Source organism: Oratosquilla oratoria, chromosome 34, assembly GCF_046742065.1.
Source record: "Oratosquilla oratoria isolate Oo_2021 chromosome 34, ASM4674206v1, whole genome shotgun sequence".
In the NCBI taxonomy this organism is placed as follows: domain Eukaryota; kingdom Metazoa; phylum Arthropoda; class Malacostraca; order Stomatopoda; family Squillidae; genus Oratosquilla; species Oratosquilla oratoria.
In genome coordinates this window covers 18997063-19009995 of record NC_134810.1, presented here as the reverse complement: position 1 = coordinate 19009995, position 12933 = coordinate 18997063, and the positions used below count along the sequence as shown (strand labels likewise).

At 42.4% G+C, this 12933-nt stretch overlaps 1 protein-coding gene across 2 annotated transcripts in view; it reads left to right on the top strand.

Moving 5' to 3' along the window:
- The window catches only part of LOC143018094 (thimet oligopeptidase-like), a 47763-nt gene extending 35850 nt beyond the window's left edge, over nucleotides 1-11913 (top strand). For both annotated transcript variants that reach the window (XM_076173207.1, XM_076173206.1), the window contains exons 11-14: nucleotides 1872-1946; nucleotides 3346-3522; nucleotides 7651-7911; nucleotides 9327-11913. In XM_076173207.1, the coding sequence (XP_076029322.1) occupies nucleotides 1872-1946; nucleotides 3346-3522; nucleotides 7651-7911; nucleotides 9327-9527 (714 nt within the window). In that variant the 3' untranslated portion in view covers nucleotides 9528-11913. The remainder of the gene's footprint in view (nucleotides 1-1871; nucleotides 1947-3345; nucleotides 3523-7650; nucleotides 7912-9326) is intronic.
- Nucleotides 11914-12933: the final 1020 nt, after the last annotated feature.

Below are 12933 nucleotides of genomic sequence, written 5' to 3'. Positions count from 1 at the left end.
TTTAATTTTACAGAGTGAGAAATGAGGAGGTAAGGAGAGTGGGAGTGTAAAAGAAAATGATAGCTAGGGCTAATAAAAGAGTAATGGGAGTGAAGAAAGAATAGTAAAAGAGGTGTGGAAGGCAGAGGTAGAGGGATTGAATTTGAGGATAAAATGGATGAAGGGGGTGAAAGGGGTATTAAGCAAGGAAGGGAGAAGGTAGAAAATAAAAATGAGTGGAGAGTGGTTGTGTATAGATGATACTGTTATGCAAGGAAGGGGGGGACAGGATGGGTGAAGTACTTATGTTACTTATGTTGATGCAACCCTAGGGATTTCTCCCTGTCTTCTCATTTTCTGCATGAGGGAACAAAGTGGGGTTTGCCAGTTGAGTGAAGTGGCATTGCTGTGGATGTACTGTCTTGCTACATTGCTTCTGACTCAGGGTAGTGGGCAGTATACAAGAATGACCATCATGAGGAGGTAAGATGAGAGGGAGGAAAGGATGGTGAGGGGGAGTGGAATGGGTGGGATTGTATCTGCCTTTGAGTTGTCGTTCCCTAGACTGTCTGTCCGAGCAGTCCCGTCTCCCCAAGGAAGGCCACAGCCGAGACTGGGTTTTCCCACAAATCCTTTATAGAGTGTATGTTGTGTTGTTTGCGTGCATGATTGTGTATAATGCAGTCTTCCATTATGTGTTGTATGGTATGGGGTGAAGTGTTACATCCTGGGCAGCTGTTCACAACACGGTCGTCCAGCCTCCTCTGGTAGCTTAGAAGTGCTGGGTGGTGACCGCATCGCAGTCTGGCCAAGTGGACTCTGTCCTTACGTGGGAGAGAGGATTCAGAAGGGTGGATATCAGGGGGTCTGGCATGCAGCAGTGTGTTGTCTTTCAGTGTGTTAATGGAGCGGTGAGTGATACTACCAATCTTTCTCTCTTTTCTTTTCTTTCTTTCTATCTTTTCTTTCCTTTCCTTCTGCCTGTGCACGTTATATGACAAAATTTCTAGCATTCTGATTGGAGTTCTTTCAGAACCTCTTATGTCTTAACCTTTCACAAAATACAATAGGGGATTCCTAACCCTATCACTAACCAAATCAGTCGTATCCTGTGACTTAAATGTATACATATATACATGTACCAAAATGCCCATTCTCCCATATAAGGGGGCAGGCAGCCAAAGTGTATACCCACACATCCCACATCTATTCAGTATCCCTTATCTATCCCCCAGCCACTGCTTGGGTCAGAAACGATGCAGCAAGACACCACATCTCTACAGCAGAACCTGACAGCCAAAACTGCTTTGCTACCACTTTTTCATCTTTCACTTCCTCCAGGCTCTTTATATTAAGATTTACTTGCCTCCAGCTCCCTGTTATCCTTTCCTCTTGTGTAACTCCTCTTTCTTTTGCCCACATTTACTTTCAGCTTTCTTCTCTTAATACCCTCTCAAACTGTCACCAGCTGCCTCTCACCTACCTGCAAGTGTGGTGTCATCTACAAAAAACAACTGGCTCACCTTCCACTCCTTTCTCATTGCAGGGAGGCAGAGCACTTCATCAAAGAGTGACTCGTTTTCTTGTCCACTCGAAGTCTTTATGTAGCTGATGAGAGCATCCCTATGTGGTGTCGTCTTTTCATATATTCACAATCATGCTCCATTCATTCATATCTTTTGCAGTTGCATTTCCTTGCTTGACAGACCTATCTTGTTCACTTGCCCCCTTTACCCCCATCCATCCATGTCAGTCATGGTTTTCCTCTCAAATACACTTTTCACTTTTGAACTCTACACTTGTTGCTAGTCTTTCCTCACACATTCTTTCATGACCCCAGACCACCATACAATGCATTTGTATTTGATGCTAATGTTGCCTTTAATCCCCAGGTTGCTGTTTGTGCAATGATGTGCAACTTCACCAAACCTACCAAAGAGAAACCTGCCCTTCTAGATCATTCTGAGGTGAGTTTGTGTATTCCTCAATAGTTCAATGTTTCTTAAACTTTTTTTTTTTTTTTTTTGTTATAGAATAAATTACTAGGAACAGTTATGTAATTCAAACAATTGGGCACTGTATGGAGCAGAAACATGGAACATTAGAGAAGAGGAGTTTGAATGTTTTTGAGATGAGGTGCCTGAGAAGTATGATATGGGTTACTAGGCTGAATAGAGTGAGAAATGAGGAGGAGAACAGGGATGGAAAGGGAGTTGGGAGAAAGGGTTGATGAAAGAATATTGGGATGGTTTGGATACATGGAAAGAGTGAATGAAGAAAGATTAGTAAAAGAGGTGTGGAAGGCAGAGGTAGAAAGAGAGAACATGAGGGGGCAACCAAGGATGAGAAGGATGCATGGGGTAAAAGGGGCATTTGTGAAGAGGGGAATGTCTGTTGAGGAAGGATGAGAGAAGGCAGAAGATAAGGGTGAATGGAGAAGGGTTGTGTATGGATGATGCTGTGATGCATGAAAGGGAGTGGGTGTGGGATGGGGGGGGGTGAGGGAGTATGTGTGAAAAAATAATTTGATGCACCCTGAAGGGATTTCTCCGTCTTCTCTTTTTCTGCATGAGGGGGACAGTGTGGGGGGGTGTCACTGATGTAATGAAGCTGCCTTGATATGGATGTGCTGTGTCTTGCGACACTGCTTTTGACACAGGGCAGTGGATGAGATGTAGGGATGACCTGTCATCCAGGAGAAGCCAAGATAAGAGGGAGGGAGGGGGGGTGAATAGGAGAGGAGTATGTGGGGTTGGAATTGGTGGGTGTGGATTTCATGCCTTTGTTTTTGGCAACCTCCCTTGTAAGGGAGAAAAAGCCTTTGGTACATGTATGTACATTTAAATTCCACACTAAACTCTAAAGACTTGTTTCAATCAGTTCAAAGTGTTTCCCTCCTCACTTTTCTCACTACCAAACCCATGTGTACATGAATACCCGTTTCTCTCACCCCAGTCTCGTTTTTTCCCATATTATCCTTGGTGACTCTTCTTTCCACTCCACCATGCTTCATTTCAAGTACAGATAGTGGCACTCCTTCACTCCCAGTCCCTGTTGCCACTTCATACCCACCAAACTTCCAAACTTCACCTCATCCCTCTCTTTCAATTTTATTTCATTCAGCACTAATGCTGTCTGTCTCACAAATATACTACCACTTCCCTTGTACTCGCATCCATACCACATCCACACATTTAATGACCAAATTACTAGGATTCTGGTGTAAATCTTCCCAGACCCAAGAATTGAAGTGGGAGTGTGCACTGACTTTGCAACTCCCTAATGGCATAAGAGGGAAAGGGCATTTGGTATATATATGTTCATCGTGCAAGTCTATTTCCCATTTTCTTTTCTTTTTTCCATTAGGTGGAGACCTACTTCCATGAGTTTGGCCATGTTATGCACCACATATGCTCACGTGTGCAATACTCTATGTTTGCTGGGACACGAGTTGAAAGGGACTTCCTTGAAGCACCTTCCCAGATGTTAGAGAACTGGGTATGGGAAAAAGAACCTTTGGTTCTCATGTCTGGTCATTACAAGGTAGGTAATGGTTACATAATTTTATTATAGTAGCTGTATGTAATTCCCCGTCTGGGGAATTGGCTGCATGTTATGGCTAAGTAGTATGCAGTTGATACTTTAGGGTCTATATGGGGTGCCCCTATGGACCAGAGCCACACATCATTTTGTCTGTGAAAGAGGAAGGCTCTGCTCACAGAGAAATGATGAAACTTTTATTACTGTTACTGTCCCTCTGTTATGGGGGTTACTAGGCTAGCTAGAGTGAGAAATGAGGTGAGGAGGAGAACAGGGGTGGAAAAGGAGCTGGGAGATAGGGTTGATGAAAGAATATTAGGATGGTTTGGACACATGGAAAGAATGAGTGAAGAAAGACTAGTAAAAGAGGTGTGGAAGGCAGATGTGGAGGGAGTGAACATGAGGGGACGTCCTAGGATGAGGTGGATGGATGGGGTGAAGGGGGCTTTGGGGAAGAGGGGAATGTCTGTTGAGGAAGGACGGGAGAGGACAGAAAACAGGGGTGAATGGAAAATTGTTGTATATGGATGATGTTGTGTGTTGTGATAGCATTGGAATGGGAGGGTGGATGGGGGCTGAGGTAGTATGTGTGAGCAAAATTTGACGCAACCCGAAGGGATTTCTCCCCGTCCTCTCATTTTATGCAATGGGGTGACGGAGAGGGGGGGGTCGCCGATTTAATGAAGCGGCCTTGCTGTGGATGTGCTGTGTCTTGCGACACTGCCTCTGACCCAGGGCAGTGGACAAGGTGCAGGGATGACCCGTCATTCAGGAGGTGCTAAGATAAGAGGGAGGGTGGAGGGGTGTGGAGTGTATTCAGGGGTGGAATGGGTGGGATTGATTTTGTGCCTTTTTCTTTTTGGCTACCCCCCTTGTAAGGGGGAAAAAGCCTTGGTGTATGTATGTATGTCCCTCCATTATGGTGCCCCCCAACTCCTTGTTGCTGTCCTGTACCATTTCTCTGAATTTCATTTCCTTGTTTTGCCTACCCTGTGATGGGGGAAAAGAATACTGCCACCAAGTATTTCCACTTGGATCACAAGAGGTGAGAAAAACGGGATGGGGATTGGGACCAGGCATCCTTCTCCCTGTAGCCCCACATGGGACATTCCTACATACATCCATATACCAAAGGCTTTTTCCCCCTACACAGGGGGTAGCCAAAAAAAAAAAAGGCATAGAAACCACTCCCACCCATTCCATTTCCTATGTATTCCACTTTTGTGTTCAGGGTTCAGGGATGACCCGTCATCCAGGAGGTGCTCAGATGAGAGGAAGGGTGGGAGGGGTGTGGAGTGTATTTAGGGATGAAATGGGTGGGAGTGTTTTTATGCCTTTCCCTTTGTGGCTACCTCCCTTGGAAGGGGGAAAAAGCCTTGGTATATGTATGTATGTATGTATGTATTCCACTCCCTTCCACCCTCCTCCCTCCCTCTTATCTTGGCACCTCCTGGATGATGGGTCATCCCTGCATCCTGTCCACTGCCCTGGGTCATAAGCAGTGTCCCAAGACACAGCACATCCATAGCAAGGCAGCTTCATAAATTCGGTGACCCACCCCCCTCTCCATCCCCCCCATGAAGAGAAGGAGATGACGGGGAGAAATCCCTTCGGGCTGCGTCAAAACTTTTTCTCATACATGCTTCCTCACCCCCCATCCCCCACCCACTCCCCCTCATGCATCACAGCATCATCTATACACAACCCCTCTCCATTCACCCCTATCTTCTGTCCTCTCCCTTCCTTCCTCCACAGACATTCCTCTCTTTTGTAATGCCCCTTTCACCCCATCCATCCATCTCATCCTAGGATGCTACCTCATATTCACTCCTTCCACACATTCCTAAAAAAAAAAAAAAATGTAAAGGCATAAGAGGGTCTAGGAGTTTTCCAACCAGCACCCTAAGGTTTGGGTCTTTTAATGTGCGTGGATGTGGTACAGATGAGAAAAAGGGAAGAGATGGGTAGTATGTTTGTGAGAAGAAAGATGGATGTGTTGGCATTGAGTGAAACTAAGTTGAGAGGGAAGTGCAAGTGTGAGTTTGGGAGTGTAATTGGGAGGTTATCAGGAGTGAAGAGAGGGCAAGGGAGAGAATGGGTGGCTATACTAGTAAGTGAAGAGAAGTAAAAGTGTAGTGGAGTGGAAGGAGGTTTCCTCAAGGATAATGTTGAAGGTGAAACTGGGAAAGGGGATGTGGGTTTTTGTAAGTGCATATGGGCCTGGTAGTAAGAAGAGTGTAGAAGAAGGGAGGCTTTTTGGATAGATTTAAATGAGTGCATAGAGGGATTAGGGAGGAATGTCTACCTTTCCTTCTATTTCCTCCTTGTTCTACACACCATCTTTGCACACCTTGTGACTCCCTCTTTGAAACATCCCCATTCATCCTCCACTCTTAGTTCTACTCTATCCATCACTCCCTCCCACTCTTCTCTCAGCTTCTTGTACTTTTATTTCTAATTTAAGCAGTTTACTCCAAGCACCTCCATACCTTCTGCCTTATCAACTCTAGACACATCAACATCATCTCTCTACTGCAATTTTTCTGGAACTCCACACTTCCCAACAACTCCTTATATGGGTTCATCTCCTACCCAAGCATTGAGATCTCCCAATACCATGACATTGACATTACTCCCTAAACCCTGTATGCACTTACAAAAGCCCAAATCTCCCTTCCCAGTTTCACCTTTATCCACATTAACCCCTTGAGTACCAGATGTGTGTTTTGTGACACCTGCGTGTCACGGCTGAGTGCACCCGCCAGGAACCGAGCGTGCTCCCAGTGACACGCACGTGTCACAGTTATAAGCTGTGTGTATTGAGGGCTCTCAAGGCCTCGGTTTCGGGTTATTTCTACCCATGTGGTGGCAAGTGTCTGTGTTTACAAACATAAGGCTCCAGCAATTGGTGGGACGGTTTGAAACGTTTGTTTACGTAAGGTTGACGGGTCGGTAACGAAGGGGTTAAGCTTAAAGAAAACTTCCACTCCACCACACGTTTACCTTTCTCTTCACTTACTAGTACAGCCACCCCTTCTCTCCCTTGTCCTCTCTTCACTGCTGACATCCTCCCAACTACATTCCCAAACTCAAACTTACCCCTCCCTTTCAATTTGCTTTCACTCAATGCCAACACATCCATCTTTCTTCTCACAAACATACTGCCTACCTCTTAACTTTAACACTCATCCATACCACATCCATGGACATTAAGAGACCCAAACCAGTTCTGGTTGGAATTTTTTTATTATCATTCTTTCTCCCCTACCAGGTTCAGCAGAAAAAGGAAATGAATATTCAGAAGTGGTACAGGACATTATTAAGAGTGGGGTGACAACATAATTGAGGGACAGTTACAGTATAATAAAGTAGCATCATATCTCTCTGAATAGAGATTCCCTCCATCAAAGACAAAATTATGCGTGGCTCTGGTCCGTAGGGACGCCCCTTATAGACCCTAAAGTGTCAGCTGCATACTACTGAGCAGCTTTTAACCACAATAACATGCAGCCAGTACACCACAGTTAAAGTTAGAAATCTTGGGTCCAGTCTGGAGACTGTGTCAGTCCCTAAGGGCTGCACCTCCTGATGAAGATGAGGAAGTTAAAAGGTCTTGAAAATGGGCAGTGTTACTGTCCATCCAGCAGGACCACCACGTGTAGGAAGTGTCATTAGTCCCTGGAGAATGGTAGTAAATTGATAAAGAAATGACATGGACTGAGATGTTCTTATCAGATCTTAACTTTTTAGACTGGATAAGTGGGGGAGGAGTTGATGTAAAGTATTGGGGTAAGCCAGATTTGGCTGTCAGGTCCTGCTCTGATGGCGCTATCTTACTGCATTGATTTAAGTGGTGTGGCAGGGAACAGGGATATTCATTCACAGTGTGCTAAGATAGGAGGGGCAATGAGTTTGTATAGGTGTAGGGTGGGTATATGCTTTGACTTAGCAACACCTTTGTAAGGTAGAAAAGTAACTCCATCTCTGTCATGTTATTGACCCCCAAAGTTAGAAGTTCTGCTTGGCTTCAATGGTCAACTTAGCTAAACTCTCATAGAGTTTAGAAAATTAACATTGAACTATTATTATGTCATTTAATGTACTCAAATTACCATGGTTTTGTCTTTGCAGAATGGTGAAGTTTTACCAGATGAGTTGATAGAGAAACTAGCTAAGTCTAGAAAGGCCAATGCTGGTGGTTTCAACCTAAGACAGATTGTTCTGGGTACTTTTGACCAGAAAATTCATACACGTGGCAAGGCAGACACCAAAAGTCTGTTCGCTGAGACTTACATGGAAGTGATGGGTATTAAGACTATCCCTGACACAAATATGCCTGCTAACTTTGGCCACTTAGCTGGTGGATATGATGCACAGTATTATGGATATCTGGTAAGTGCTGGCTAACCGTATATGGTATGATTTCAGTATGTATGGAATTAAGGGAATTCTGTTGATGGCAGTCAAGTTTTTACATTAACCCCTTCCATACGGTGCCGCACACGTAGGCATCATGGGGAGCGAGTGTATTCGCGAGGCTGCCATATCGGCGTCTTGATTATATTTATTGTAGTTGCCCCTCCATAATGACATTCTTTCTAATTCTTTTGTAATCGCATTTTCTATGGTTATCAAAATTCACGGGTGAAGAGAGAACGATCGATATAAGCGGTGACTATATTTTATGATGCAAGTATTATTACGACACGTCGTACGGCTGGCATTGGCTGCTGCCACCGAGATCTAAGTCCATGACGCCTATGTGTGCGGCACCGTATGGAAGGGGTTAATAGTAGGGCATATATGAAGGTCAGGAGAGGAGAGAGTGGTTCAAGATGAGTGTGATGCTGCATTAAGGTTTTGTGATATCCCTATAATTGTTCAGCATGTGTGTGGATCCGTGAAGTGCTAAGATGAAATGGGTTTTACTGTGTATGTAGTGGGTGCTTGTTTAAAGCCATCTCCCTCAACATATCTCACTAGTAGAATCAAGTGAACACAACAGAAAAAAAAAAAAATACTATACAATAACTTGCCACCTGTGCATCAAAACATCCATACTCATACCACAAAACAACCACCCTAAGACTGACCACCAGACTCCCCCAGACATCAGCCCTACAGAGAAAGCACCTTATTAAGCATGTCTGTGTTCAGGTCATCATACAGCTTTAAAACAGTACCAACACCAAATAGGCATAGCCACAGATTTAAATTGCCACAGATGCAATCACCATACAATGAACACCTCATCCTACAATGCCCTACTCCAACCTTACCCAGGAACACAATACCACTTCTATGAGTGACTTGTGGACCCATCAGGTAGCTGTAGTTGGTTACCAAGGAGTTATGGGTCTACTGGAAGAGAGACCTGGGGTATTGGATTGATTGACCCACAGCTCCCAGGTATCAAGTACCAGCCACCAGATTGGCATACAAGTCACTCAAGGAAGAAGTATTGTATGAGTAAGGATAGGGTAGGGCAGTGTAGGATGCAGTATGGAGTGTTTTGTGTGGTGATTTAATCTGGGGCATATTCTATATTGATATCATTTTAAAGCTTCACAATGACTTGAAAACTTAAAATAGAATATTTTTATGCATGAATGTAATCAACTTTAAGCAGGATATTGACATTATTTTGTGAAAAGTTGAAAAGACAATGGAAATAGAAGAAACCATGTTAAACAGGTGATTATATTCTGAGCCTGATTGTTATCACCAACAAACATGGTTACAGCAGATTATTTTCTAGTATCTGGTACTCAGACTATAGCTAAACATCCTTGATATTTCTTTTTCAGTGGAGCGAAGTGTTTTCAATGGACATGTACGAGAGTAGGTTCAAGGGCGAAGGGATCCTTAACCATGAAGTAGGAGGATGCTACAGGGCAAAGATCCTCCAGCCTGGTGGCTCCAAGGATGCTGTTGAACTTCTTCGAGATTTCCTTGGACGTGATCCTACTCATGATGCATTCCTAAGGAGCAAAGGACTCAAGGCATAAGGGAGAAAACTTGGTTGCTGAACTGAATAGGGGCAGTTGGTTGTTGGCTTGGATAGGGATTTCACTGTTTGTCTGTAAATTGGATTATCCAAGATGGATTGAATAGTTACCTCCACTTTCAACTGATTATGTCTAGGGAGCTATAGGTGATGTATTTCTTTGGGTTGTTGATTTATGATTTGAATAAGTGTTATATAAGGTAAAAGGTGTGCTCTTATTGTAAATGTTCAACATAAATATGTTTGTGACAGTTTTGCACAAGATACCAGCCTGTGAAGTACTTATATGTAAAGCCAGTTGTACTTGGTTTTTAAGAAAAAAGAAATCTGATTTAGCATATATATGCTATATATATAAAACATGATATTCTTGTTTGAACCCAATGAAATTTTGAACAGTTTCATTTTGTCTGTCCAAGCCACACAGAACCTTGTCAGTAGTAGTGAAACTGTACCTTGATCTCATGAATGACCCATCCCTGAATAGGGTTGCTACCTTGAAGGGAAAGGTCTGCTCCAGTCCATCCAGATGTATTGTAGCCAATGGGCCACCTTTGGTAACAAGACCAGGTTGACTTATTGAGTCTTGCTCATGGTTTGACCTGAAAATGTACTCAATCAACTACTAACTCATGTGCAGTATTATCACTGCACTGTTACAAGTTTGACACAAAAGGTCAGTCACATATGAAACTGCAGACAGCTTGGTAGCTAGACAGAAATTACAGTGAAGTGACTGGTTATGATGAGATTCCATTTGTTATCGTTTTTATTGAAATTTAATTTTCAGTTGTTTGTGTGAAGGAAGCTTGTTCTCACCATGTTATTCCCATATTTGTGGCAAGTGAAGAAGAGCAATAGACCTTCAGGTTTGCAGTGATTGTTATACCTAATAAGTTGGGCTCATTGTTTCCTCGAAAGAATCATGTTTGTGTGAACGATTTTCAAGTTATAGTGCTGTTGTTTCTACCATGTTTACAAAGTTTTATTTATTTTTTTATAATTTTACACCAGCTAAACTTCTGTTATGAATTTTTGTAAGGCATGAAGGACCAATGTACTTGCAAGTCTGGGATAGACATCAGAGAGAATATCTCCCTGCCACCCATCCTCAACACCCATGAGCATCTCAATCTGGAGGTGCAACCCCCAAAGACTGACTGGGCTCAAAATCTCACTTAACTTTGATTGTATTTACTCAACTTTTTCATTTACAGAAAGATGACAACCAGTGACTGTGCCCCTCCTACTACTACAATTCAGTAATGTTAGAAACCGTCCCACACTTACAAAACACAAACAAGAATACAATGTTTCTTCTCAGAGTTTTGGGAGAACCTAAAAAATGTTGCCAATTGCTTTGGGAATGTAGGTTTCCAGTCAGTGAAGCTTGAGAATGAAGTTATTATTTGTACTAATATAATGAAAACAGTGATTGTAGTAATTATAATTGCTTCTGGTTTCACCAAATGGTGAATTGCTTCACAGTAACAACAGACATCTTTGGAGCTCCTAGATATCTTCCCAGGAAGAAATATTGGATCATTTCCTGTGTTGTATTAATGTGGGTATGTTCCTGTATCGCCAGTTGGAAGGAGGAAGAGGAGGGTAATAGTTACCAGTTGACAGTGCTTCTTAAATGAAAAATGGAGGAAAGATAGTCAAAGAGTTAAGAAAGATATCTTGTGATCCTGGATTTCCAGATAGAAATAAGATATAGATTTTGAAGATAAGCATCAGGGAGAGGATTCACCCTTATGTCTGTCTTCTGTCTGGCAGGACTGCTGTTGTGAGGGCCATAAGGGTTGGTGACTGTTGGATCAAGTTTCATTGACTGCAAACCCAGTCCTTGAGCTCTTCCATATGTCTCTGTGGATTGTTGTCTCCATTATATTCGTGTGGGATAGTTTCTGTGTCAACACTTGAAAATGGTAGAAGGGGTGCAGTCACTAGTTGTCAGCTCTCATGTGAAAATGAAGAAATATAGTCAAGAGTAGGTAGATATCCTAGGCCTGGTCTATAAGCCAAGTACCATCTTCTTGGGGTTATACCCCCAGATGGTGTGAGAGTAGATGGACTATGGAAATTGGCAGCAGGGAGAGGATTCTCTGCCGTCTGTCATGCAGGACCACCATTACCAGGTACCCATCATTGGTCCCAGAGGCCTAATGAAAAGCAGCAAGCCATTTGGAAAGCTATACATAGAAACAAGAGTTCAATAGTTCCAAATATCACCAGTTAATTGGCTGTCAGGTTGTAACAATGTGTGCATTCTTGTCATCAAATTAGATTGCCTATTTTTTCAATTATGCATTCATTTATTTCCATGCAACTTTCTGTAAATTGATTCTTAAATTGTGAAAAATAAATTCTTTTTTTTATAAGAGTTTGTCATGATTCATTGAAATTGATACTTGTTACTTATCTTTTCACAATGTGGCAGTTACCTTATAATATCCAAGAACTTGATTTTTGCCAAAGAAGACAAACAGGACACTGGGATTAGTATTGCAATATCTACTTCAAAAGTGAACCTATTGTTGGGCAATTGTATTGATAATTTATCCATCCACATTTGAAATATGCTGTTTCTGTGTGGTCACTACTAAGTATTTCAGCGGCTTTGACCCATCGTTTTTCGCTCATATTTCCGAAATAATCATTCACATCAGCATGGTATATTATCACAGCCTAATTCACACCCGGCCATAATTTTTGACTTTATAGTGTATTCACAAGTGTATTTTATTACGGTGTTTACTCTTGATATTGTGTGTGTTGTAGCTGACACCCGTGAAGTAAATCGAGGTAGTTTGTGATGACGTCACGACTTCACCTGTTCGATTTACTTCACGGGTGTCGGCTACGACACACTTAATATCAAGAGTAAACACCGTAATTAAATACACTTGTAAATGCACTCTAACGTCAAAAATTATGGCCGGGTGTGAATTAGGCTGTGCTAATATATCATACTGGTGTGAATGGTTATTTCGGAAATATGAGCGAAAAACGATGGGTCAAAGCCGCTGAAATACTTAGTAGATCTTAGACATTGATACGTGTATAAAGAGCCACATAACTTGTTCAGAATATGAGAAAGAAATAGTTTGTAAAATGTCTTGAAAAAAGAAAACTCAAGATGAACTTATTTCTCACAGCATCAGCTGTCATGTGCATGATGCATCACACTACCTAAAATATAATCACTGCTTTATTACTTTATTACTCATTTTTTTTACTTTTGAGTAATAGTACATATACCAAAGTCTTTTACCCCCTTATAAGGAAGAAAAAAAAAAAAAAAAAAAAACTCCCACCCATACTCCACTCCTCTCCACCCTCTTGGCACCTCCAGGATGATGGGTCGTCCCTACATCTTGCCTGCTACCCTGTGCCTGAAAGCA